The 27680-nt window shown below is 48.1% G+C and overlaps 2 protein-coding genes across 3 annotated transcripts in view; one reads left to right on the plus strand and one right to left on the minus strand.

Moving 5' to 3' along the window:
* Nucleotides 1-787: 787 nt before the first annotated feature.
* THAP8 (THAP domain containing 8) lies at nt 788-12475 on the minus strand. 2 transcript variants are annotated; one of them, XM_082708812.1, is made up of 3 exons: nt 12303-12475; nt 2242-2434; nt 788-2015 (listed from the first exon to the last, which is right to left on the minus strand). In XM_082708812.1, the coding sequence occupies exons 1-3, from the start codon at nt 12383-12385 to the stop codon at nt 1614-1616; spliced, it is 678 nt and encodes a 225-aa protein (XP_082564938.1). In that variant the 5' UTR covers nt 12386-12475; the 3' UTR covers nt 788-1613. The 2 variants fall into 2 exon arrangements, with proteins under 2 accessions (XP_082564938.1, XP_082564939.1); XM_082708813.1 differs by having other exon boundaries at nt 12317-12420.
* Nucleotides 12476-12976: 501 nt separating this feature from the next.
* Nucleotides 12977-27680, plus strand: part of WDR62 (WD repeat domain 62) — a 44449-nt gene continuing 29745 nt past the window's right edge. The window contains exons 1-9 of the mRNA XM_082708814.1: nt 12977-13305; nt 17310-17401; nt 18296-18358; nt 21133-21190; nt 21424-21594; nt 22319-22456; nt 22898-23080; nt 24431-24591; nt 25792-25981. Of these exons, the coding sequence (XP_082564940.1) occupies nt 13129-13305; nt 17310-17401; nt 18296-18358; nt 21133-21190; nt 21424-21594; nt 22319-22456; nt 22898-23080; nt 24431-24591; nt 25792-25981 (1233 nt within the window). The 5' untranslated portion in view covers nt 12977-13128. The remainder of the gene's footprint in view (nt 13306-17309; nt 17402-18295; nt 18359-21132; nt 21191-21423; nt 21595-22318; nt 22457-22897; nt 23081-24430; nt 24592-25791; nt 25982-27680) is intronic.

Raw genomic sequence — 27680 nt, forward strand, 5'->3', positions numbered from 1 at the left:
AATAAATAAATAACTCTTAAAAAAAAAAGTATGGGGAAACAGGAAAATGTAGGGGACATGGAGAGAAAGTTATGGAGATAGGCCAGACACAGAGAGGGGCAGTGATATGAGGGACACAGAAAGATGGAGGTGAAGAGAGACATGGAGGAAATGGGGAGACAGACAGGAGGGCAGAGAGATGGGGCAGAGAAACATAAAGATGAATGTGGGAAGAGAGGAGGACATGGGAAAACGGATTGAATGAGGGCAGCGGAAGCAGAGAGAGAGAGACACTGGCAGCCCCGGGGCCCTGGCAGGCTTCATGAAGAGTACCAGGCCTGAGTTGGAGCTCTGTCCCTGCTCTTCTGTGTGTCCCCCTTGTGCCCCAGCATGGTCCGGTCACAGTCTGCCAGGGCAGCCCCACTGCAGTTCCAGCTGACTGCTACTGGCTGTCAATATGAACCCAGTGCTGCTACACCTGTTGAGCCTTCAGGAAAGACCAAAAGTTATTTTAAAACACTGATGTTGAGGCCAGAAAAAGTCATATCCTCGAGGCATGACCAACCCCCTGGCTGTCAGGCTGAGACACCTTAGCTACATGCCTACTTGGGGGGGGGGGGCTCCTTTTTTAAAATTTTTACTTATATATATATTTTTAAAGATTTTATTTATTTGAGAGAGAGGTGGGAACCCGATGTGGGACTCAATCCCAGGGACTCAATCCCAGGACTCCAGAATCCTGATCTGAGCTGAAGACAATCGCTTAACCAACTGAGCTACCCAGGCGCCCCTCATTTATAAAGACTCCTTTCTTTTTTAAGATTTTTTTTATTTGAGAGAGAGGCAGAGTGAGAGAGAGAGAACATGAGTGGGGTGAGGGGCAAAGGGAGAAGCAGAGTCTCTGCTGAGCAGGGAGCCCAGTGAGGGGCTCAATCCTGGAACTCCAGGATCATGACCTGGGCCGAAGGCAGATGCTTTACCCACTGAGCCACCCAGCCACTCCGGGGCAGGGGTTCCTTTCTGAAACCCCTTCTCACTTCTCTTGTCCAGCCCAGGCTGAAACCCCTAGAACCTCCAATTTGGCCCTAGGGTTTTTAGCAAGGAAAAAGCCCAGTCAAACTGATTCTTCAAGAGAGGATACCCTCTTCCAATACTCAGTAGTAAAAGCAGGAACATAAAGGCCTTTAGATGGGGCCGGGGCGACTCTGGTAGAAAGGCTGCAAACTCAAACTCAAGCTCTGTTAGGGGCCCGGCAGGGAACTCTCCAATAGGAGGGCACTGGCCTGCTGTGGACTCAGACCCCTGGCTTGAATCCTGGTTGTGCATCTTCGTGGCTGCCTGACTTCAGGCAAGTTACTGTAGCGTCCTGGTGCCTGTTTTTCCATCTGAAAAATGGGGACCACAGCTGCCTGAAGGTCATAGTGAGTCTTCAGTAAGTTATTAACAATGTCTGGCAGAGAGAAAGGGCTCTTTAAATATTATTAAGAAACAGAGCAGCCATTACCCTGCTCTGACCAACAATTGGTAGATGTTACCAGATTGACTTTTCTCAAGAAAAGCCAGACACTTAGAAACATTAGTGAAATGTTCTGACTTTAAATACTGGTCTCTGGTTTAAAGGAAAAGACACCCGGCTACGGGGGCCGGGTGGCCACACTCACAGGGCTCGGGGGGCCCTCCTGGCACAGCTGCTGCGCCAGCTGTTCTAGGGCCCGCAGCCGCAGCTCGTGCTGCTCCTGGCGCCGCTGCAGGCTCCGCACCCGCTGCCACAGCGCTCCCAGGACAGCGTCCAGCCTGGCTAGTGGGTGCTGGGCCCGGACTCCAGGCTGCTGCCCTGCAGGAGCAGGAGGCGGTTGCAGGGGGGTCAGGAACACGGTGGTCGTGGCTTCAGGGGCTCCGGATGCTGACCCCAGTACCACAAGGGGCACAGGGCCTGGGGCCGAGACAGAGACAGCAGGACCAGGGGACAGGGGTGTGCCCTCTGGTGGGGAGGGAGGCACAACTGGCTTCTCAGTGTTGCGGGAACTCTGTTGCCTCTGGAAGACAAGGCATGGGATGGGGAGCATCAGGGCCAGACTCCAAGGGGTACTGCCCTTGGGTGAGGCCAGACCCCTAGGAGGAACTTCCCTCAAGGCTGAGGATCAGGTGGCAGGGCGGAGTCAAGAGACTCAGGAGAGAAGGGCTGGGGATCAGACTCCACGGATTAGTTCCAGGTGGGGAAGACGTGCTCAAACTCCAGCAGTGGGACCTCCTTTCACTCACCTTAGCAGGGAGTGCCGGGGAGAAAATGGATGGCACTGCATCAGGCCGCAGGTAGCGCACACCCCAGCGCCACTGGAAGCAGGAAGGCGTGAAATGCTCACTGCACAGGTGCTGGTGGCAGCTGGGCTCCCAGTCCTCGTGGCCCATGTGCCGCAGCCAGGCCTGGAGCCGGGGGCCATCCTTCAGTGGGAACCTGCCAGGGACCGTGGCGTCAGAGGGTCAGCCGTATCAGGTGCAGTCCCAGCCCTCTCTGAGGACATGCATACCCAGAGATCCCTGGGCTCCACACCTCAGTTTCCCTAGGTTGGGAGCTGGCCCTGCCTCCTACCCAGGCTTGCTCTACCACCCACCCGCATCCCCTTCTTCAACTCCACCTTTGCAACACTCAACATCAGCCCACCTCTCCCACCTCTGCTGCCCCTCCCATCCAGCCTCCATCCTCTCCTGGCTGGAGATTTGCAGTGGCCTCCTTCCTGATCTACCCATCTGTAGCCACAATCTGTTCCTCCACATAAGCCTGAGAGAGCAGTTTCTGAAACCGGACAAATCTAGAATGTGTCTACATTCATGCTGGCGGGGTGGCGTGAAAGATGAAGAGAGATTTAAGAAACATCCATTTGCAGGCTGTGGACCTCGTCTGCAACAAACCATTCCATAAAAAGACATTTTAACATAGTTAGGGAAAATTGAGCATGAATTGGGTATTCAATAGTGCTAAGAAATTAATTTTGCTAGGTATCATAATTGCATTGGTTTATGCTTCTAAAACAGTCCTATGTTGGAAAAACATTTTGAAATATTTATAGGTAAAAGAACATCTGGGACTTATTTTAAAATCACGCATTAAAGGTTTAAATTTTTTTTTCAAGATTTTATTTATTTATTTGACAGACAGAGATCACAAGTAGGCAGAGAGGCAGGCAGAGAGAGAGGAGGAAGCGGGCTCCCTGCAGAGCAGAGAGCCCGATGTGGGGCTCAATCCCAGGACCCTGGGATCATGACCTGAGCCGAAGGCAGAGGCTTAACCCACTGAGCCACCCAGGTGCCCCCGCATTAAAGGTTTAAATGGGTGAGGGTAGATGGAAAAGATTAGCAAAATGTTGACAAATGGTAAATCTGAGTGACAGATGCATGAGAATCCGTCTTATAACTCTTTAACTATATAACTCTATAACTATAACTCTATAACCATAACTCTATAACTCTATTTTTTGTGTATGCTTGAAAACACCTGTTAAAAGGTTTTTAAACAACCCAACAACAAAATGGGCAAAGGACTTGAACAGATAGCTCTCCAAAGAAAATATACAGATGGCCAGCAAGCATATGAAAAGATGCTCAATATCACTAATCATTAGGGAAATATAAATCAAAACCATCAGATAGCGTCTCATAACCACTAGAACGGCTATCATAAAATGCAAAATGGGTGCCTGGGTGGCTCAGTCAGTTAAGCATCTTCAGCTCAGATTATGATCTCCAGGTCCTGGGCTCGAGCCTGGCATCAGGCTCCATACTCAGTGGGAAGTCCGCTTGTCCCTCTAACTCTCTCGTGCTTACATCCTTGTGCACGTGTGCTCTCTCTCTCTCAAATAAATAAATACATAAATAAAATCTTTTAAAAAATAAAAATTGAGGGGCTCCTGGGTGGCATAGTCGATTAAGTGTCTGACTCTAGGTCTCTGCTCGGGTCCTGATATCAGGGCCTTAAGGTCAAGCCCCATGTCAGGCTCTGAGCTCAGCGAGAAGTCAGCTGAAAGCTTCTCTCTCCCTCTCCCTCTGTCCCTCCCTGCACCCGTGCATGTGTGCGCATGCTCGCTCTAAAATAAATAAATAAATCTCTAAAAAGTTTAAAAAATGAAAATTAAAACAAAACAAGTGTTGGTGAGGATGTGCAGAAACTGGAACCCTGTGCGCTGCTGGTGGGAAATATTACCTGGAGCAGCAGTTGCAGAAAATAGTAAGGCACCTCCTCAAGAACATCAAAAATAGAATTACCATGTAAGGGGCACCTGGGTGGCTCAGTGGGTTAAAGCCTCTGCCTTCAGCTCAGGTCAAGATCCCAGGGTCCTGGGATTGAGCCCCGAGTCAGGCTCTCTGCTCCGCAGGGAGCCTGCTTCCCTCCCTTCCTCTCTCTGCCTGCTTATGATTTGTCAAATAAATAAATAAATAAAATCTTTAAAAAAAAAAATACTGCATGAGCCAGCAATTCTGCTTCTAGGTACAGACCTAAAAAAATCGTTAAGTGGGATCTCGAAGAGATATTTGCCCATTCATGTTCATAACAGCATTATTCACAATAACCAAAAGCTAGAAGAAACCCAATATTCATCCATGGATGAATGGATAAAGAGAATACAGTATATGCATACAACAGAGTATTACTGAGTCTCCCAAAGGAAATTCTAACACATGCTATAATGTGGTGAACCTTGAGGACATAATGGTAAGTGAATTATGCCAGTCATACACAAAAAATACATGAGGTAGCTAGAGTAGTTCAGTTCACTGGTTTCCAGAGGCCGGGGGTAAGGGGGGCAGGAAATTGAGACTTGTTGCTGAATGGGTATGGAGTTTCAGTTTTACGAGATGACAAAGTCCTGAAGACTGGTTGCACAATAACGTGAACATCCTTTTTTTTTTTTTTTTTTAATTTACTTAACAGAGAGAGATCACAGGTAGGCAGAGAGACACGCAGAGAGAGAGGAGGAAGCAGGCTCCCTGCCAAGCAGAGAGCCCGATGTGGGGCTCGATCCCAAGACCCTGGGAACATGACCCGAGCCCAAGGCAGAGGCCCCAACCCACTGAGCCACCCAGACACCCCTCTCCTTTTTTAAGATTTTATTTATTTGAAGGGCGCTGCCTTCGGCTCAGGTCATGATCTCAGGGTCCTGGGATCGAGTCCCGCATCGGGCTCTCTGCTCAGCAGGGAGCCTGCTTCCATCTCTCTCTCTCTCTCTCTGCCTGCCTCTCCATCTACTTGTGATCTCTATCAAATAAATAAATAAAATCTTTTAAAAAAAAGATTTTAAAGATTTTTTTTTAAATCTTTTTTTTTTAAAGATTTTATTTATTTGACACAGAGAGATAGTAAGAGAGGGAACACAAGCAAGCGGAGTGTGAGAGGGAGAAGCAGGCTTCCTGCTCAGCAGGGAGTCCATGTGGGGCTCGATCCCAGGACCCCAGGATCATGCACTGAGCCAAAGGCAGATGCTTAACGACTGAGCCACCCAGACGCCGCAATAATGTGAATATCCTGAATATTATTGAACTGTATATTCAAAAATGGTTAAGATGGTAGATTTTATATGTATTTTACAATTTAAAAAAAATTAAGAATTAAAGTATAAAAAAAATTAACTAAATAAAAGCTTTCCCTGTGAGAAGTAGGTGGGGACTCTGAGACTCAAGACTGTCCACAATGAAGATCTCATTTTCCAGCTTCATCTGCAGCCAGGAGTGGCCACATAACTGAGTCCTGGCCAGTCTGTCCTATGGCAGTTGTGAGAACCTGTGACATATTAAATGTTTATTTTAAGCAGTTAAATTTTGAGACAGTTTTTGTTATATGGCATTAGATAACTAATATAGTTGGTCATCCACATTCCACCTGCACTATACATTCTACATCTGTCACATCATTTACTTAATTCTTTTCTTAAAACTGACCAACTTTAAAAATGAAACAAGGGGCACCTGGGTGGTTCAGTAGGTTAAGCCTCCGCCTTCAGCTCGGGTCATGATCTCAGGGTCCTGGGATCCAGCCCCGCATCTCGGGCTCTCTGCTCAGCGGGAAGCCTGCTTCCCTCTCTCCCTCTGCCTGCCTACTTGTGATCTCTCTATCAAATAAATAAATAAATAAAATCTTTTAAAAAATGAAACAAAGTAAAAAGAATAAAAGTAATTGATTTCATAGTAGTTTTTATATCACTACACTTGCTGGTACTAAAAGGGAGCAATAAAAGTAGCCCAGTTGTTGGTTCATGCTTTGTTCTGTTTAGCCTTCTGTCAGTTTCTCAGTTCAGTAATGTTAAATTGCTACTTTATGATTCCAGCAATGCAAATAGCTAATTTCTTATAAAGAAAAAAAAAAAAGTTTTCTTGATCCTATAAGTGACTTAAGCAGAAAAAACACTGGATGTTTAATATTTTTAAGAAAAATGTTTGAATGTCAGTTAATAAAGATTATTAGCAGATAAAAAAAAAAAATGAAACAAAAACACCTCAAAGAGAAACTTTATACCACACCTGAAAATGGAAGAATAAGTATCAATTCCACGAACAGAAGTTGACCAGTAAGACAGCTGGATACCGTCATCTGCCTGGACATCACACAGCCCTAAAACAGAGTGTGGAGGTATTCTATGCCCTGACATGCTATTGGCAGCCATAGACATTCCAGGAAAAAACCAAAGTTCCAAACAGAGTATATTCACTTTTAGTAATTGTGGGAGGCTCAGTAACAGCCCTCAAAAGACATGCATGTCCTAATCCCTAGAACCTGTGACTACTAGGTTGCAGGACAAAAATGTGATTCAGTAAAGGATCCTGAGATGAGGAAGTCATCCTAGATTGTTCCCTGGGCCCTACATGCAATCGCAAGGATCCTTGTAAGGGGGTGGGTGGCGAGCGGATGTTACAACAGATGAAAGAGGAGAAGGTGATGTGACCAAAAAGGCAGAGGCTGGAGTGACGTGGTCACCAGAAATCAGAAGAGGCAAGAAATGGACTCTCCCCTATAGCCGGCATCTCTGGGAGTGCCACCCTGCAAACACCTCGATTCTGCCCAGTAAAACTAACTTGCGCTTCTGGTCTCCAGAAGTGTGAGAGGATAATTTCTGCTGTTTTAAGCCATCAAGTTTGTTTCAGTAGCCACAGGAGACGGATACAGTAATAAGGGGGAAATTAGGACATGTATTCATGTTGCTTGTATTTGCATAAGGAAACTGGAAAAGATACATGAGAAAGGAGGTGAGCAGGATAACAGAGATGGGCCTGGGAGCAAGACTTTCCAGCCAAAAGGCCAAGGGACAGGGCAGGTGGGGGTGGGGTACAGCTGGTGAAAGAGGACAAAAGGGCTGACTCAGAATCTGAGCTGTGGCACCCAAAGAGAAGAACCCTATGGCACGCAGCCAGGAACTCTGGCTGCCGCAGTCCCTTTTGCCTCTGTTTGAGATACAAATCCTCCCATCAACCCCATTCTGCCTGGACACACACAAGAAATCTCTTGCAGCAGCATTCCCCACCCCCTCCTCTTTGGCAGAGACTGACAAGTGACTACTGCACACCTCCTTTTCTTCTTCCTAACAAAAACTCCAACTTCAGCTGAGGTCAGCATGTGCTGTGCTAAAAGACTACGTCTCCCAGATTCCTTTGTGTAGGTGGGGCCATGTAACCAAGTTCTGGCCAGTGAATGCTTTCCTGTTGTGTGAGAAATCTGGGATGGTAACTTAAATGCGAAAGGGTTCTCAAATGGATCAGGGTAGCTAAAAGGGCAAAGGAGGAGAGTATCATGAAAACCCTCTTCCTCACTTGGTCTTTTTCTTATTCTCCTTTGTTCCTTTGGATGGCAACACTTTTATAATGGATTCTCTAAAAATCTACTTTAGGGGTACCCGGGTGGCTCAGTCAGTTAAGCGTCTGCCTTCAGCTCAGGGCATGATCCCAGAGTCCTGGGATTGAGCCCCTCATCAGGCTTTGTTCAGTGGGGAGCCTGCTTCTCCCTCTCCCTTTGCTGCTCCTCCTGCCTGTGCTCTCTTGCTCTGTCAAATAAATAAATAAATAAATAAAATCTTCTTAAAAAATAAAAATTAGGGGCACCTGGGTGGCTCAGTGGGTTGAAGCCTCTGCCTTCTGTTCAGGTCATGGTCCCAGGGTCCTGGGATTGAGCCCCACATCAGGCTCTCTGCTCAGTGGAACACCTGCTTCTCCCTCTCTCTCTGCCTGCCTCTCTGCCTACTTGTGATCTCTCTCAAATAAATAAATAAAATCTTTAAAAATAAAAATTTAAAAAATCAAAAACTACTTTAAGTGGACAGTGTCCTCCTTTTTTATAGAATAGTGTAGTCTTGTTGGTCATCTTTCTAGATCATGTAGTGGCATACACTGCTAAAAGTTCTTCTTTTCCAAAAAAAGTTATTTTCTTCCTTACTAACAGTCAATTCAAAATGTCTTCAGAGTGGTTAAACGCAGCTAAATTACTACGTTTCCCCGTCTCCTTTGCAGCTGGGGGTGAGTAATGATGAAGAACTCACCACTGGATGGGGTTGCTGGGAAGGCTGGATGAAGGGGCCTAACTCGGTCTACAGTTGGAGCCCCTTTTGCTCTTCGTTCCTTCTCTTTCCTTCTTACCAGGAATGGTAGGCTATAATGGCTGGGCCACCTGGCAGCCATCTTGCATGGAAGCTGCGTGCCAATGATGACAACACAGAAAGATAGAACCTCAGCCCTAATCACTGTGGACCTGCCACACCAGTGCTGGTCTGTTTTGTTTTTGTTTTATTTGAGAGAAAAGTAAACCTTGGTAGATTCTAGTATCGTTCAAAGTATTTGCTGCCCTTCCCCACATGAAGATTACATATTTCTACTGCACTGACCTGAGGCTTGCCATAGACTTACTTTGGCCAAGGACTGAAAGTGACATGGGCCACTTCTCAATATAGCATTTATGACGAGCCATTGGGTGACTCTTCCTACTTTCTCTTTCCCTCCTCCTACAAGACCAGCAATATTCCATGTAGGGGAGGGTCCTTTGGCTTGAGTCCCAGGTTAGCATATTATACAGTAGGTCCACATATGGTCTGCAAAGGACAGAGTATGAATGAGAAATAAACCTCTGTTTATTTTGTGTCTGTATAACTTAACCATGCTGTATCCTATAATATGCTGTACCTCCATAATTTTTTTGAGCCAATACTATTTCAGGACTTTCTTATTGTCACCCAAATGCAATTCCCAACTCACAGGTTTCCCATTAGAGAGGGCTCTCATTTGTCCCAAAAGGGCTGAAGACAGAACTAACGAATGGTTCCTCTGGCTGCCTGGCAGGCTCCTATGTTATTCTCTGGCAGCCACTTCCCTCGACAGGTTTCACCTTGTTCCTTCCTGCCATCTACACCTTCTCCTGAATCTCCTTTGGTAACAGCTCCTCATCAATCTCTTATTGACCATGTGGCTTCTGCAAGACTGATTCAGAGATAAGCCTTAAGGCAGAAATGGGTTAGCCTGTGTAAGGGACAGCCTGGCAACCATGGGTGAAATTTAAACAACATAGACATGAACTGATTTTTATAAAGTCATCTGGCTGCTTTGTACAACTGTCATTGTTCTCCTCGTTACTGTATATGAAGCACTTCTAACAGCATACAATAGGTGATCTCTAAGTAAGCTGTTATTGGTGTCCTTCTAAGGGACGCGGAAGTATAGGCAAGGAGGCCAGAAGCAGCTATCACCACCATGTCTCATTAACAGAGGATGGTGGCCTGAACGATACTGTGAGAGCAGAGGTAATGAGAAGGGGTCAGGCTGGAAATGTAGGGGTTTTCTGTTATTTCCTAACAGTTTACTTAGGATTTTCCCATTTGCATTTATAACTGTGTTGACACAGCATGAGGGGTTTTGCTGTGATTGTTGCAAGGGATGTGTTTGGAGGGTAAAGTCCAGAGATGGGTCGATGGACTGGACAGGGACAACATGCTGAAGAGAGGATCGGGAGTGACTCCCAGGTTGTATGTCTAGTTCTTTAATGTTCCTTCACCTATCCATGAACACTGTCCGGACAGGAACAACATCTGTCAGGGTCCTCTGGGTCCTCTGGGTCCAGCAGGGGCTTCCTTACTCCAGGAGACACTCCGAGTTGCTGAATTAATAAAGAGTGCCAGAGGTGACCTATGTAAAAAAGCAAATCTGGACACACTGATATGAGTTTAAAGACTCCTCTGCATCACTCCTACTCTGCATCAGGGTCCCTCAAGGGACATGGGCTGCTGGGGTTCCTGGGAGAGGGCATCTGGACGGCATTAATGAAATTCATCCAACAAATATTTACCGAGCACCCACTATGTGCCAGGCCCTGTTTGAGGGCTGGGGAAATAACAGAGAACAAGACGGAAAAAAATCTCTGCCTTCACGGAGCTGACATTCTAGTGGGGGGGGGTGGAGAGAATAAATGAATACATCAAATATGTGATATGCCAGATAATGATAAGCATTAAAAAGAAAAATAAAGTGGGAGAGGGTTATCATTTTACACAGAGTGGTGACCATAAAGGTAAGACCTTTCCACGTAGAGGGAAAAGCACGAAGTCCCTGAGGTAACAATGTGCCTGGCATGTTAGGGGTACACGGAGTTGCCAGTGACACTAGAGCACAGGGGTAAGGTGTAGGAGGAAGGAAATGAGGTCATACAGATATTGGGGATCCAGCTCCTGTAGGGCTTTGTAGGGCTTTTTGTCTGCTTCAGTCTCATCTTTTTGTCTTTTATTGAGTGAAGTGGGACCCAGGGGAGGATCTGTTGGTTTTTTTGTTGGGTTTTTTTTTTTTTAATTTACTTGACAGAGAGAGAGAGAGAGATCACAAGTAAGCAGAGAGGCAGGCAGAGTGGGGGGGGGGGAGCAGGCTCCCTGCTGAACAGAGAGCTTGATGTGGGGATCGACCCCAGGACTCTGAGACCATGACCTGAGACAAAGGCAGAGGCTTAAGCCACTGAGCCAGGCACCCCACCCAGGGGAGGATGTGAATAGAGGGGAACTCTGATTTGACTCAAGGATACACAGGTTCCCTGTGACTGCATTTGGGGATGAGTGTGTGGGAGTGGGTTGACTAATGAGGAGGCTACTAAAGTAGTGCAGTCAGGTGGTAGTGGTAAGGGCCAGAACCAGAATGCAGGCAGAGAAGAGGGTCAGAAGTGGTCAATTCTTGATGTATTTTAAAGGGAGAGCCAGCAGGATCTGCTGATGGTCTGGATGAGGAATGAGTTCTGGCACATTTAGACTAAGGCCACAGGGACAAACCTGTAGTCCAACAGAGTCAGGTTTATTTACTATGACAATGAGGGAAACTGCACACCAGAAGTACGAGAAGTCTCACTCAACAAAGGAAAAGACAGGATTATTATTTGGATTTGAGAGAAAGATGAATTTTAGATGAAATGTAAATGAAACTGGATAGGCTTAAAGCAAAGGAGAACTGCGTGGATAGATACTAGTCAGGATTGTGAAGTGAGTCCAGGGTCCTGCCTCCTTGAAAGCAATAAAGTTTAGTTAGAAGTGGAAAACTGTGTCCAGAAATGCCTTTCCTGAAGCTCTGCACCTGGGTAGAAGCAACTGAGGTTGCTTCTCAGTGTCAAAGTGAGAACAACTCCAGGCATTGAGATGTTTCATTTTTACTGATATAATCCCAAATGGCGAAGTTTATGGCAGCCTATGGTTTTAGGCTAAAAATTTTTTTCCTACTAAATTTTCCTACTAAAAAAGCAGCAGTCACTCAAAGAAGGGGAATTTTTTTCACTTACATCCGCATGTCCCTGAGAAAAATACAGAAATGTTTTTCCTATTCAGCCGGATTTTCCCGTGTTTTTTATTCTAGCCGGGGAATAAGAAATGGGAAGACAGATTTTTTTTTTCTTTTTTTGCAGTTCAAGCTAATTTTTATTTTCTCGAGTGTGAGGAAAGAAAGGAGGTAGGGATGACTCTAAGGTTGCCAGCCTGAACAACAGGAAAGATGGAGTAAGCTCTTAACTAAGAAAGGTTGTGGAAGGTTTGGGAGGGAGACAAGATCAGGAGCTCAGTTTCGGATGTTTTGCGTTCGAGATACCTCAAATTCGCGGAGATGACTAGCGGGAAGTTTTAGGCTCCCTCCACAGTCCTACTCCTCACGCTCGCACCTGTAATTAATAGTTTATCCCTGTGCTTTAATACATCTGTATTGTATGTGCTCTGTTTAGTGCTGAGAATACCGACTCTTCAATTTGCTACTAGCCCTGCGTCTAGACACCTGCAAGATGGACCAGCGCCCGGCACAGCCGCAGTTACCCTCGGGCCCCGCCCCGCGCTTGCGCTCACTTGTAGAAGCTCACAGGACGGTTGTCAGCGCCCAGTCGGCCCGCAGTGTTGGAGCAGTTCGGAGCCCGGCAGTACTTGGGCATGGCTACTCGACCCGGTTAAGTTCTGCCCAGGCTGCAGTAGTGCTCTGGTCCTCTCCGGGTGCCGCCGAACCCCGCCCCGCCCGCTCTCCGCCTGCCTCACGTGACGGCCCCTGGTGCCACGTCACATGCAGGGTACTAGAGCGCCTGCGCGCTACGCGCCCAGCCCTGTTACCACGGTGACGCTCTGGTCACGTGGCAGGTGGGGGCTAGGCGAGGCCTTCGGCGCAAAGCCAGCTCTCAGTCGCCCGGCCCTTACCACATGTTGAGGGAGAGGTGGAGTCACGGCTTTTTTGAGCCTGCGCCAAGTGGTCCACTTTCAGCCCCACCCCTACGCTTACATCCGGGCGACTGCCCCTGTGTGGGTAGTTGCTTGGGGATGGGGAGTGTAGCAAAAAGCGAACTGGAGGTGTTGGTTTTAGCTACGTGAAAGTTAAAGCCTAAATGTTTGTTAATGATGAAAACACCACATAAAAAACGCCACTTCTCTGGATCAGGCATCCTGTAAACTAGCTACGGCTCCACCCTGCCATATACTTTGCTCCACCTCTCAGCCCTCATTGGTCAAAACCGCCGCCCGGTCGCCCTGACATTGGCCAGACCCGGGCCTGCCGCGTCCAATGGGCGGCGGCGCCGGCTTTCCCGCGGCCGTTTGCTCTTCTAGTGGGTCGTGGAGGCGGCGGCGGCGGTGGTGGCGGCGGTTGAGGGGTTGAAGAGCGTAACGGTCGCCCGGCTCCGGTAAGACGATGGCGGCCTTGGGGCCCGGAGGCTACGCGCGGAATGATGCAGTCGAGAAGCTGCCATCCGTGGCGGTCGGAGTTCCGATGAGGAGGGGCCAGTGCTCTCCACCCCCCGCTCCGCCGCTCTGTCTCCGGCGGCGGACACGACTCTCGGCGGCGCCGGAGGACACGGTGCAGAGTCGGGTGAGGAGCTGTTTGTCCTGCCCACCCCGTTGCAGGGGCCTGATCCCGCCCTTAGGTCGTTGGCCCCGCCCTATCAGCCCTCAGCTTGTCCCCTCCCGCTCCTCTCCTACCCGCGTCGTCTCCTAGGTCCCGCCCCGTTAGCCAGGGCTCCTCCCACTCTCCCGTCTGCTCCTCCTCTCCGGTCTCCAACTCTCCCCGGTGCTGCAACCCTTCCTAGTCCGTTTCTCCCTTCCCCAGGAGTGTATTTTAGTTCTAATCACCATCTACTCCCTCCTTCCTGCGTATCCCTTAAGTCACCTTTAGATGTCTCTCTGGGCCCTTCCATTTTTGTTGACTTCGCCCTTCGCTGGATCTTTAGTGTCCCTACCATTGTTTAGTCCAGATACCTACCTACCTACCTCCCTCGTCTGTCGTTCAGCTGACTCCATCTTCTCTCCCCACCTGCCTTCTCTTTCCTTTTCCTTTTCCAGTGTGGAATTTTTATTACACATTGCCACCCCAAATTATGGAGACCCATGTGAGTAATTGCAAAATCTCACCAGCGGCTCCCTGTTGCGGTGTGGCGGGGGTGGGGGGGTGGCGTACAGAACAGTTCCCTAACTCCTGAGAGAAACAAAGAAGATTTTAAAGTAGGTAGAAGGAATGCCATTAGCACAGAAGCGATTTAAAAAATTGTTCTCCAACTTTCTGACCTACAAAGTCTGTTTTTATAAAATAGAAGCAACAGTAACCATACCATGGAGTTGCAGGGAGCAGAAATGAAATTGTGACTATGACCTGTTTGGCAGAGACCAGGTAGAGGATGGAAACATGGTAGATGCTGGTGGATCTTGTTCCTGCCACAAGGATTTCTGCTGCACTATGATTATATCACCCAATACTGGCTGCAAGGCCTGGTCATGTGGCCCCTGCCCATCTCTCTGGCCCAACATCCACTGTCTTCCCTTTTATCAACATTCAGTCACCCTAGCCTGCTTTCTGTTTTCCTGAGGCTAAAAGCTCTTTTCCACTTCCTAAGCATTTGCCAAGTCCTCTTGGTTTTTTGCAGCAGTCCACCTGGCTGGCTCCTCATTCCTCAAGTCTCAGACTGAATATCCCTACCCGGAAAGGCCTTCTTGAACCCCAGCCTAAGACAGACACCTACTTTAGTCTTTTACCTAGCATCCTGTATCTTGTATGTTCCTGAAAGTGCCTCGTGAGCTCTAAACTGTGTATAAAATAGATGAATAACAATAGCAGTTTCAGAGAAGCGGTAAGCAATAGGGTTAAGCAGCTTCTGGACCCAGATTGCCTGGGCTTAAACCTTAATTATGTTCTTTTTTCTTTTCTTAAGATTTTATTTATTTATTTATTTTGAGAGAGAGAGAGAGAGCATGAGCGGGGAGGCTGTGAGGTCCTGGGATCAAGCCCTGTCTGCTCAAAGTGGAGCCTGCTTCTCCCTCTCCCTCTGCCTGCCACTCTGCCTACTTATGTTCCCTCTCTCTTTCTCTGTCAAATAAATATATAAAATCTTCTTTAAAAATGACCATTATAGGGGCGCCTGGGTGGCTCAGTTGGTTAAGCAGCTGCCTTCGGCTCAGGTCATGATCCCAGCGTCCTGGGATCGAGTCCCACATCGGGCTCCTTGCTCAGCAGGGAGCCTGCTTCTCCCTCTGCCTCTGCCTTCCATTCTGTCTGCCTGTGCTCGCTCTCTCTCCCTCTGTCTCTCTGATGAATAAATAAAATCTTTAAAAAAATAAAAATGACCATTATATAAAAAAAAAAAAATGACCATTATAGGGGTGCCTGGGTGGCTCAGTTGGTTATGCGGCTTTCTTTGGCTCAGGTCATGATCCCACAGTCCTGGAATCCAGCCCTTCGTTAGGCTCCTTCCTCACTGGGGAAACTGCTTCTCCCTCTCCCTCGGACTGCTGCTCCACCTGCTTGTGCTCTTTCTCTATCTCTGTCAAATAAATAAATAAATGAAATAAAAATAAATTTAAAAATTTTAAATGACTATTATATTTTATTAATATCCAGTAATGCTGATTGACAGATATAAAAATGTTGTGAGTGCCATTGCCTGATTGCTTGGGTTAGAGTCCTGGTGCTGCTCCTTCCTGGATGGGTTACCTCTCTGAGCCTCTTTATATCCTAATCTGTAAGATGGAGATGGTGATGATGATGATGACCACATCACAGGGTTATAAGTCAGTTCAGCTGTAGGTATTTAAACAATTCCTAGCTCCTGGTAATTGCTCAAGAAGCCTGAGCTCTTATTATCCTCTGTCTGCCTCTCTCTCTTTTTTTTTTTTTTTTTTTTTTAAGATTTTACTTATTTGACAGAGAGACATAGTGAGAGAGGGAACACAGCAGGGGGAGTGGAGTGGGAGAAGCAGGCTTCCTGCAGAGCTCTGCGGGAAGCCCGATGCAGGGCTCGATCCCAGGACCCTGGGATCATGACCTGAGCGGAAGGTAGATGCTTAACAACTGAGCCACCCAGGTGCCCAGTTTGCCTCTCATTTCTGAGGCGAAGGACTTGCTTGAGAATGTTTTACTTTGTAAAAATTGGAAGCTAGTATATTCAGGATATGAAAATACCATAATTCTAATAGTCCATATTCTAAATAGTTCTAATCAACCATGTTGGAGATTTGCCCATTTAAATTGCTTTGCTTAAAGAATTTTTGAATTTTTTTTTTAAAGATTTTATTTATTTATTTGTGAGAGAGAGAGAGAGTGAGAGCGAGCACAGGCAGACAGAATGGAAGGCAGAGTCAGAGGGAGAAGCAGGCTCCCTGCGGAGCAAGGAGCCCGATGTGGGACTCAATCCCAGGACGCTGGGATCATGACCTGAGCCGAAGGCAGCTGCTTAACCAACTGAGCCACCCAGGCGTCCCAAGAATTTTTGAATTTTTTAAAGATTTTATTTATTTATTTGACAGAGAGAAATCACAAGTAGACGGAGAGGCAGGCAGAGAGAGAGAGGGAACAGGCTCTCTGCTGAGCAGAGAGCCCGATGCGGGACTCGATCCCAGGATCCTGAGATCATGACCTGAGCCCAAGGCAGTGGCTTAACCCACTGAGCCACCCAGGCGCCCTAAGAATTTTTGAATTCTAAATGTGACTCTTGTTTTTTTCCTTGTTGAACCTCTATACTGTGAATTTGTTGAGGGAACAGATGCTGTCTACTCTTTTTTTTCTCCCCTAAGGCTATTTACTTGTTTGACGTAGAGACAGAGAGCACAAGTAGACAGAGCAGCAGGCAGAGGGAGAGGGAGGAGCAGTTTCCACTGAGCAGGAAGCCCGATGTGGGACTCGATCCCAGGACCCTGGGATCATGACCTGAGCTGAAGGTAGATGCTTAACTGATTGAACCACCCAGTTGCCCAATGGCATCTCATTCCAGAAACTAGCTGGGTTTGTAGCCTAACCAGGCAAACTGGGCACCTGAGTAGCTCAGTTGTTAATCCACTCTTGTTCCCTGCTGTCTCTCCTGCAGGGCCCGGGATACTGACTTTGGAGCCAGAGACTAGCTGGGTTTTAGCCCAACTTTGCCACTCCACAGGTGTGGGATTTTGAGTCTCAGTGACCTCATCTGTGGAAATTGTGCCTTCTTCTTTGGGTTGTTGTGGGGTTTCAAATCTTTCATCCATATAAAATTCTTAGGAACTTACTCAGAGGTCATCTTTTCAGTGAGGCCTTCTCTCCTTCCCTGCTTTATTTTTCTCTTTGCTCCTATCATCACCTGACATCTATTTTACATATTTGTTCTGTTTTTTATGTCCTCCATCCCATCACCACAAGAATGTGAGTTCCAGGAGGTCAGGGATTTTGTCTGTCTTCCTCACCATTCTGTGTCCTTCAGAGACATGTTGAGAAGAACAAATGTTAGCTGTTGGTAGCATAACTGTAGAAGCTCAGTTAGTGTTGGAAGTCACAGGGACTAAATGGGTGACTGAGGCTCTGGTGCCATGAAGGACCTTCTGGGACAGGTCATCCTGACTTGGACTTTTTTCCCACAGGTGTCACTTGAGAAGGTACTTGGCATCACAGCCCAGAACAGCAGTGGCCTAACCTGTGATCCCAGCACTGGCCACGTGGCCTACCTAGCAGGGTGAGTGCATGGGTGGGCTTTGGCTTTGCCATCTGTAGACTGCAGATAAGCTGCCCACCCCTGAGGGCTGTGGAGAGGATCCCGTGGGCCCATCGGTGTCTAGAGCGGTACCTGGCATGTGGTGAGCACGATGAAAGCCTTATTGTGACTGCAGGTGGGAGGTGGCAGCAATTCTGAGAAAGACCCAAGCTGTGGGGTCAGCAGCCTGGATTTGTGTCCCACCACCACCACGTGCTTTTCTGTGAGCACCTCCTTTTTCATCCGCAAAAGAGACCTAGTGACATCCTCCTCTTGGGTAGTAGAGAGGACTGAAAGATATCCTCCTAACTGTTCATTCCACAAATACTGATCTAGCCTGGCCCTGTTCTAGGTACTGAAGGGACCCCTCCATGCCTATAGGGTAGGCCAGACGTGTAGTCATTCCTAAGGAACTGTACCTGTTATTCAGTCTTTGGGATGCAGTCCAGGGGTGGGCTCTTGAATCTGACAGTATGTAGATTCATATCCCCACTCTGTCCCTGACCTGCTGGGTGGCCCGGGACAAAGGATTTTCCCTCTCTGGGCCTCAGGTTTCCTCATCTCTGAAAGGGGACTAAGATGTCCAACTTCCCCTGGCAGTTGTGAGGATTTATAGAGATTGAGCACATAACTCTTTACCAGCCCAGGGTCTGACAGAATAGTTACCACAGAGAAAGTGTTGGTTTCTGTTTCCGAATATATCATTAATAACGTGCAGCGCCCTATAATTCTCAGCATAGATATGTAGAGGGGGATGAGAGCCTCTTCTGTTCAGAGGGAGCCTTATTTATGTGTGGGTTTTTCCGCTGGGAATGGAATCGTCCCTGGACCCTAGCACTTCCTTTAGTTAAGGCACATTTCCCTCTTTCTCCCCAGCTGTGTGGTAGTGATTTTGAATCCTAAGGAGAACAAGCAGCAGCACATTTTTAACACTGCCAGGTAGGCTGGGCCCTGGGCATTGGGTGGGGGTGGGTCCAGGGTCCTGGCACCTACCCACTTCCCCACATTGCTTGGAAGCTCGTGGGTGGGCGACAAACTCATTCGCTTACATTCTGCTACATTCTGCTGCTTTGTGTGAGGTAGCGTTCCAGGTGCTGAGGACAGAGAGAGTCTCGGCTCTTGCAGAGCTGACAGCTCAGCAGTGGTGACACTACAGCAGTGGGCAAATTACTAGCCAACCCTGACCATTGCTGTGGAGGAAAGAACGAGGATGTGTTAGGGCAGTTGTGCAGATGGAGAACGGTGGGGGAGATGGGAGCCATAACAGCAGGCCCAGGTTGGGCCTCCTGGAGGCTGAGACCAGAGAGAAATAACGGGGTGATCCTGTGAAAGTGTGGGGAGCGTCTTCCAGGTAGAGGGAGCAGCAAGCAAAAAGGCCTGGCCATGGTTAAGAATCTTGGGGTGTTTTGAGGAGCAGCTGGGTGGTCCTGTGCCTGGAATGAAGGAGTGAGTGAGGGGGAGATGAGGCGGAGTCAGAAGCCACTTCTGGGTATTGGTAATTTTTTAACTTTTTATATTGAAATAATTTTAGTCTTTAAAGAACAGTAGAAAGAATGCCTGTATACCTTTCACCCATTTTCCCCAAATGTTAACCTTTTACCACATTTGCTTTACCATTCTTGGTCTATATGCATGGTAATTTTTTTTTTTCTTTCGGAACCATTCGAGAGTAAGCTGCCAACATGATGTCCTTGTACTGCTAACTCTTTCAGAGGGTGTTTCTGAGCTGGGGGGAGCATTATCCTTCAAAACCACAGTACGATCAGCAAAGGCAGGAAATTGAAATTGGTACATCACTACCATGTAAGCCTCTTTCAGGTTTTACCATTTATCCCAAGAATGTAGTTTTGTTTTTTTTCCAAGAATGTTCTTTATAGCAAAAGGATTCTGTCCAGGATCAAATGTTGCATTTAGTTGTCTCTTCAGGCTTTTTTAGTCTGAAGCAGTTTCTTCATCTGTTCTTGACTTTGATGACCTTGACACTTGAGGATTACAGGCCAGGTATTTTGTAGAATGCCCCAGCCTTTGGGCTTATCTGATGTTTCCTCATAGACTGAGGTTCTGTATCAGAAGGAAGATAGATGGTGATCTCTTTTGGTGTTCACTTGGGCCCTTGGTGAAGGTGGTATCTGCCAGACTTTCCCCCTGTGAAGCTTCTTTCCCTCTGGTGATTAGTGAGTATCTCATGGGGAGCGTCTCTCAAACAGCGGATATTACCCTGTTCCTCACCAAACTTTCATTCACGAGTCCTAGTGTGGCTTTGATGTTTTTCAAAGGCTCTGCAGGGAATTCCGATGCGCAGCCAGGGCTCTGCCCAGTCGGATTAGGTAAGTCGGGAGGACTCCCCCATGTAGAGGTCTCCTCATCTCCAAATTGGCTAAGAGTCCTCACTTCCCAGAGTGCGCTTGAGGAATGAGGGCCATGATGCCCATATAGCATTTGCAGAGAGCCGGGCACAAGTTCAAGGCGGGCGACAGATCAGGGGTGGCTTCAGACAACAGAACCCCATAGAAAGCATGGCTTCAAATGCAAGGGTGCACCTTTCTTGCACGAGTGAAGTCTAGAGGTGGGCACCCAGGTGGCCGGTGTGTCTGCAAGCATCAGGAACCCCGCCCCATCTGCCTGCCTGTCGTGTACTGTTGTGCCTTCTGTGAGGCTCCTGTTCTTGAGGCTGCCTCATGGTCCAAGATGGAGTTCTGGCTGTTGTGTCCTTGATTCGGAAGGGGAATGAGTGGGGATGAGGGCAACGAGTTCCCTTGGAGAAGCTTTTCAGGAAATGGCACAGAGCATTTCAGTGTACCTGTGGTTGGCCAGAAGAAATTGTGTAGCTGTGTCTGTGTAGCTGCAAGAGAGGTGAGGAGATGCATTCATGATGGGGCTGCAGCCTTCCTTTAAAACTCGGATTCTATCGGTGAGGAAGGAGGGGCAGGTGGCCATCGGATGGGCAGCTTGCCTCGTCTGCCGCTGTGGGATCAATGAGAAGCCTCCAGAGTTGAAGCGATGATAATGAGAAGTGTTCTGTGAGGTCATCAAAACTCAGCATTTACTTATTATTTACACACAAAGTAACTCACATATGGGGGACAGTTACCAGACTATTAAGGAACACAGATAGAAGAGGGAGGGGAAAAGAAAACAGTGTGGTCTGAAAACCATGAAACTTGCTACCCAAAAAGTGTGTAAACTAGTCTGGTCGTTCAGTCCTTGCGCAGGCCAGAGAGAAACATGCTGATTGCTCATGGGTTTTCCAGAACACCTTGCATGATTAACAGTGAACCACATGCTGCAGACTGTCTCGTGTACTGCCAGGACTTCAGCCCTACCCCCAGAGTTAGGCTGGATTGCTACCATTTCCTGCACCTGAATTTCTCAGGGTTACAGGGTGGGTGGGGTCTTAGGGAGCCCTACCACTCCTGAGGGAGAGGAAAGGAAGGTCCCTGTCCAGTGACTGTCCTGTCTGGGTTGGGGCCTTTGCTTTTACCCCCATTTCCCTGGCCCACTGACCCTCTTCTGGCAGCAGAGAATGCAAGGGATGCACGGTGTGCTCTTCTGGGCACACAGGCAGTGCTGGCTCCATGGGAGCGGCTGGCACTTGCCTCTCCTCTTAAGGCTTGGAGGCAGAGAGTGGGCAGAGTTCTGTGAGCACAGCCAGACAGGGGTGTGACTGCCTACCCGCCTTGGAACCAGTGACCAGCTCCTTTCCTTACCCCTAGGAAGTCTCTGAGTGCTCTGGCCTTCTCCCCTGATGGGAAGTACATAGTGACGGGGGAGGTGAGTTGTGATGGTGATTGAGTGGTTGGGGAGGGATCTTGGGGTCATTTCTACCCCTCAGGAGGCCTGGGACATCCCTAGAATAGTTTATACCCAGGCCAGAAAGCACCGTGGCAGATGGGGGAGGCAGCTTTTGGATACATCCTGGGGCAATGCCAGTTTCAGCCCTAATAGCCCTTCTAGCCCCCGCCTGGTGCAGAACCTATCAGCAGTCATGGCCCCACCTTCCCCAGAACGGGCACAGGCCTGCTGTGCGCATCTGGGACGTGGATGAGAAGAGTCAGGTGGCAGAGATGCTGGGCCACAAGTACGGCGTGGCCTGTGTGGCCTTCTCCCCCAATATGAAGCACATTGTGTCCATGGGCTACCAGCACGACATGGTACTCAACGTCTGGGACTGGAAGGTGAGACAACTGGTGGGTGTGTGGGCAGCCAGAGCACCCTGAGGCTTAGGCACTGAGCAAACTAAATGAGATAATTTGGTGAAGTGTTCATTTATCCAGAAAATATTTATTGAGCACATACTGAATGCTGATCCCTGTTCTAGACATTTACTATAAGGCATATGACAAGCTCTCAACTAGTGGAATTATTTTCATATCAACCAGCTATGACCTTGAGCAAGTGACTTGACTTCTCTGTAAGTCTCTTTCCTCACCTGTAAGATGGATATGCGGGCATCTATCTCATTGAGTTGTGAAAATTCAGTGAACTGTTATGTGTTGGAAGGCTGCACTTTGGAACAGCTAGGGGAGGACTTGGAGGTAGCAGACGTGGGTACCAAATCCTGGCTCTGTTCATTACCTGCTGTGTGACCTTAAGCGCATAATACCACCTCTCTGAGCCTGGCAGAGGTGGGGAGAAGCACCTTCCACATAGGATTTTCAAGATGATTTCATGCTGTTAAGGCTTAGCCACGTGTGAGCTGTAGAGCTTGGACTCTTGGGGAGAGCTCTGGAGCTTATACATGGAAACCTTTCCAAGCCTCAAGTCTCCTCTGTCACTGGAGGGCCCAAAGAAAACTGACTTGGAGCAGGAAAGGTTAAGGAGATGCAGGGCTGAGGGCAAAGGCACAAATGGTCCAATGGACGGGTGCTGGCATGAACTTGTGTGCATTGATTTTTCCAGAAGGACATTGTGGTGGCTTCCAACAAGGTATCGTGCAGGGTCATTGCCCTCTCCTTCTCGGAGGACAGCAGCTATTTTGTCACTGTAGGGAACCGGCACGTGAGGTTCTGGTTCTTGGAAGTCTCCACAGAAGCAAAGGTATGTTTCTGCCCCTGCTCCCTTAGCCAGGCCTGGGAAGTAACCATTAGGGGCGGTGTGGACTCCTGTTTCTATTTGAGATTTGAAGGCGATAACCTCAAAGGTTGTCTGGCCTCTGGTTCAGCTTCTGCTTCCAGGCCTGCTCTTTAGGTGCTGTCAGGCCCTGCTGGGAAATCCACCCCCGCCCACCCTCTCACCCCACTACCCCCAACCCCCAGCACTGACCCTGGGGCCAGACCTATTTCCTGGACTGCTGCCTCCCAAAGTCTCTGCCTGGAAGTGTGTGTTCTGTTTTTCTTTTCCCTTCTCCATTTGGAGGAATGTCTTAGAGTCTTTTGTTTAGGTATGTGTCATAGTCGCTGGTCAGGAGAGTCCCATTGCGACCTTGCTGGGATCTAGGCCATGTGGACAGTGTCTTCCTGTGCCCTGCTGTGCCTCCAGGTGACAGGCACTGTGCCCCTCGTGGGGCGCTCAGGGATCCTGGGTGAGCTGCACAACAACATCTTCTGTGGCGTGGCTTGTGGTCGGGGCCGGATGGCAGGCAGTACCTTCTGTGTGTCCTACTCAGGCCTCCTTTGCCAGTTCAACGAGAAGAGGGTGCTGGAGAAGTGGATCAACCTGAAGGTACCCCGCCCTCCCTCCCTCCCTGCCGTCAGTGGGGAAAACATTCTTCCCAGGACACGTGTCTCCAGGGACACTCAGTAATATCCCTGCCTCGTAGTTGATCCCACTAGGTCTGGGTTTGACTCCTCAGAGGTTCTGCTCGTGAGACTCTGGGTGAGTAACTCTCCCTCTCCGAGCCTCAGTTTCCTCATCTGTAAAATGGAAATCCTGCTGTCCACCCCACAGACTTGATCAGGGAGTCCCATGAAGTAAAATATAGAAGGCACGCAGCATGGTGCCCGGTACCCTGTGATGGGCTCAACGTTACAGTTGCTCTCCCATCACTGTTTGATGAGCACTCTTGGCTGGTGGGAGGACTACATCTTTTTTTTTTCTAACCTAAGGTATTACTGATTTCATTTTTTAGTCAAAAAAGAGCTGTATTAAAAATACATAACCTTTTACATTAAAGGATGATCTAGCTATAAATTGCAGAACCACTTTTCTTCAGGATCCGAGGGTTTGAATCCAAACCGTTTTCTTGTTCTGAGACTGGATGGCAGGAACATCATGATTTTCCCTCCTTTTCCTCCCCCTGCTCTTGTGGCTCCCCTCCAGAGCTCACCTTTAGGGCTAAAAGCACAGTGTCAGGCTTCTAGAATTCTAGAAGAATTCAGAGTTTCATCTGTTTTTCCTAGTTGGTTAAACATTTTTTCCTCATTTGAATCCTCTTTCTAGAACTTCAGCTGTTTAAGCAAGTCCAAAGCTTTTGACAGATGGATGGTTAGCCCCTGAGCAGTTGTCTTATGCTCAACTGCTCAACAGCAGTTGTCATGCTTAATGACTTATAAATTAAGTCCCTCTCGATCTGGAAAAGCTCTTCCAGTCTGCATCCACAGGTCTGGCCCTTGCTGCCCCTTCCATGTGTGTATCCTGGTAGGATAGATCGCCCAAGAGTCTTTCCTGTAAACAGTCTCATTTTTCTGTGTTGCTCTGAAGTCTAAGCTCCATGAAATTGTTTTTAAACAATAGAGAATAAACTGTAAGCGTCCGATCCCACCCTGGAGCTGCAGGCTCCCTCTCTGAAGTCCCAGCCTGCTGCACAGATGATCCCCCATGCACAGCTGAGTTCCTCTGTAGACACCGATGACAGTTCTGTCACCATTTGTGCCTCTGCCTGCTGGCACATTTCCTTCAGTAGTGACAGCCATATCCTGATTCCAAAAGTTTAAAATTTGCTGAAATGGACTTCTTAGGCCCAGGGAACTCTAAGGCTTCTCTGGAGGCTGATGCCTGCTCTCTTAGTCCCTATGTCTCTGCACTAGGCCACGTGGAGCACCACGTCCACTTGGGTCCCCTTTGCCTCCACAGGTTTCCTTATCCTCCTGCCTCTGTGTCAGCCAGGAGCTCATCTTCTGCGGCTGCACAGATGGGATCGTCCGCATCTTCCAGGCCCACAACCTGCAATATGTCACGAACCTGCCCAAACCACATTACCTGGGAGTGGACGTGGCTCAGGGCCTAGAGCCCAGGTACTGCCCGGCAGAGGGTGGGGGTGGGGCTTCCAGATTCATGTACCCGCCTGGCCAGCCCTGGGCTGGAAGGATAGAGCCAGAACAAGGCAGCAAAATCTCTGCCATCATGAAGTCTGTGGTCTGGTGAGGGAGCTTGATGCTAAACAATTATACAAACAATGTCATTTCAGAGAGTCCTAAGTGCTTCAGTGACATAAACCAGGAAGGAAAGTGCCTGGGGTGGGGCTGTGTGGACTGGAAGCCAGAGGAAGTCTCTGGTGAGGAGGAGCCAGCTATGTGGGGAGGTGGGTCCTGAGAGCAAGTGTAAAGACCGAAGGGCAAAAGGCCCTGGGTTTGGCATGTGGCAGGAACAGCCAGGGGCTGTATGGCCGGAGCCTAGGGTGCCAAGGGAGGATGTTAGGAGACAAGTCTGAACATTGATAGAGGCTGGCGGGGGGAACTTATAGTCTCTTCTGAGGTCAATAGGCGGCCCCCAGAGATTTCAGGCGTTGGAGTTAGTTGTATGGTCAGCCATAAGCATTAGATCCCTCTGGCTGCCATGTTGAGAGCGGGTGGAAGGGCTGAGCTGTGGTGTATCTTTGTTGTAAGGCTGTTGCGGGGGAGCGGCTACCTAACCAGGGGCTGCTGGGGCTGCCTCTTTTCCAAGTGACCCACAGTGTTGTGTCACAGTGGCCAGGTTGCCCAGCTCTGCCACCTTTGCTGTGTGTGCTTTTATTTCCTCATCTGTGAACTTTAGTACTGCCCTTTCCTGGAGACTGGGAACTCGGTGTAGCTAAAGCTGTCAGATCGACCCATAGTAAGAGCTCAGTAAACTGTAGCCTTTGCAGGGAGGCCCCAGCCAGGGGACAGCTCCCCAGCCCCCCAGCATAGAGATATTTGGTCATGTGTTGGTAGGGCTAATGAAAGAGAACTAAGGTACGTGCCCATTATCTCCCCTGCTCAGAGAGAGGTGAGTGAGAGAGGGTGGACAAAATGAGCGGAGGTGAAAATTCAGATGTTCTCAGGGGCCAGGCAGAAGCTTCCAGTTTACAACCTCTGTACTAGAAGCAAAAGCAAAGGAAGCAGGGAGGGAGGAGAGAGACGTAGAGTTGGAACGGAATTAACATAAGAGATGACATTGCCAGGGAAGAGGCAGCTCGGAGTGTCACTACTCACGCTGACATTGATGGTGACTGATAACCCATGTGGTCTTGTTAGCTTCCTCTTCCGCAGGAAGGCAGAAGCAGTCTACCCAGATACAGTGGCACTGACCTTCGACCCCATCCATCAGTGGCTGTCTTGCGTGTATAAGGACCACAGCATCTACGTCTGGGATGTCAAAGATATCAACAAAGTAGGCAAGATGTGGTCAGAGCTCTTCCACAGCTCCTACGTCTGGAACGTGGAGGTGAGCCCCTCTTTTCGGACCTCTGCCCCTGCTCAGCTCCCATCCGGAGCTTAGCTGGGGAAAGCTTCTGCAGTTTGGGGAACCCATTCAGCCCTTCCTTCACAAGATAGCCATGGCCCCCAGATTGCTACCAGATGCTGTTCGAGGTGCTGGGGACACAGCTGGGAAGGAAACTGACAACGGCCCTGCCCTGCTGGAGCTCACATTTGGGCAGGAAAGTAAACTCACACATCTCATCGGTAAATAGCAAAGCGGCACTACCTCTCCAAAGACAAAGAAAACCGTTTAAGGAAAAGGGACCAAGGGTGCTATTCTAGAGAGGAGACTGATCGGGGAAGGCCTGTCTGAGGACAAGACATTCAAGCAGAGACCTGCAGAAGGCGAGGGGCAGAGGCAGGCAGCCATGCGGGAGAAGGGCGGCAGGAGCCTGTGGACCTCGGGGAGCGCGCTGTGGAGGGCCATTTGTGTAGCTTAGTGCTTTTTCAAGTGCTGAAGTTTTCTGGGAGTGAGTCTTTGGGGTATTTTCATTCTCTAAAGCTGTTCTAAGTTTTCCCTGCAAATAAGACAACTGGTAGGGAAATAATTGTATTCTACCTCCCCCTGCGCCTGAAAATTTCTTACTGTTGTTGGAGCGTTTGTCTTGGAGAAGTTATTTTCAGTGGCCCAAGTCAGAAGGGGGAGCAATAACTTGATCCTTTTGAATAAGCATCATTCAGCCCTTTGCCTGCGACTGCTTGACTCCCGTCTGCCTTCACGGATCTGACGTTTCTGCCGACAGCACTTTTCTCACTAACAAGAATGTTTTTTAAAGAACTTTAAAATTTTATATATAAAATATTCTCCTTGGAAAAAAGGTGAAATATTACAAAGCTAAAGTCTATCTTGATCACCTCCCCACCCCACAAACCCTCACCTTTGTTATTTATTATGTTCTTTCAATTCATTTCCTTGCATCTGCCTGTTATTTGTATATATCTGTTTCCTCAACAGAAATATCTGTGGGTGCATCTTTTCATCAGTTCTGGAAAGAATAGCCAGGACAGATTTAAAAATTGCCTCTACCCCATTCTTCCTCTTCTTCTGCAACTCCTAATGTCCTACCTCTCTATCCTTCATATTTGTTTAAAATAACCGAGATCTAGAAATCCACACAAAGGAATGTACAATTTATTGATTATTGTTAGCAGCTGTTGATTGATCAATGCCTAGATCCATTTACTCCTTGGGGGTTGCAATATGGTGATATTCTAATTCTATCATTTCTTTTTATTAGTTGGACTACTTATATGAAGAAACACTTCCCCTCATCTACCATTTGGTCACCCAGTGGTACACTTCATATAGGAAAGGCAGGATAAATGCTTGATTCTTTCCCTTTACTTACCAGTTTTCAAGATAATGAATTGGTTCCCTGTTCTCTAAAGGTAACTAGTTGTTTTTATTTAATATCATTATATACTCATATATGTAAATATATTGGAATATATTTTAATCCATTACAATTATTAACATTATTGAAGCTCAAATTGTCCCATCTTTGACCAGTGGTAGCCTCTTCTAGTTGGCTCCTGAGTCCTTTGGACATGACCCCAACAGTCTTTCTTTGGGAGCTACCTTGCTATTTGAGATGACAAGATGTTCCAGCCTCATCTTGTACATTTCTTATCCCAGACCTAGAATCAACCATTTCTTAAAGAAG

This window comes from Mustela nivalis, assembly GCF_964662115.1.
Source record: "Mustela nivalis genome assembly, chromosome: 18".
Taxonomy (NCBI): Eukaryota; Metazoa; Chordata; class Mammalia; order Carnivora; family Mustelidae; genus Mustela; species Mustela nivalis.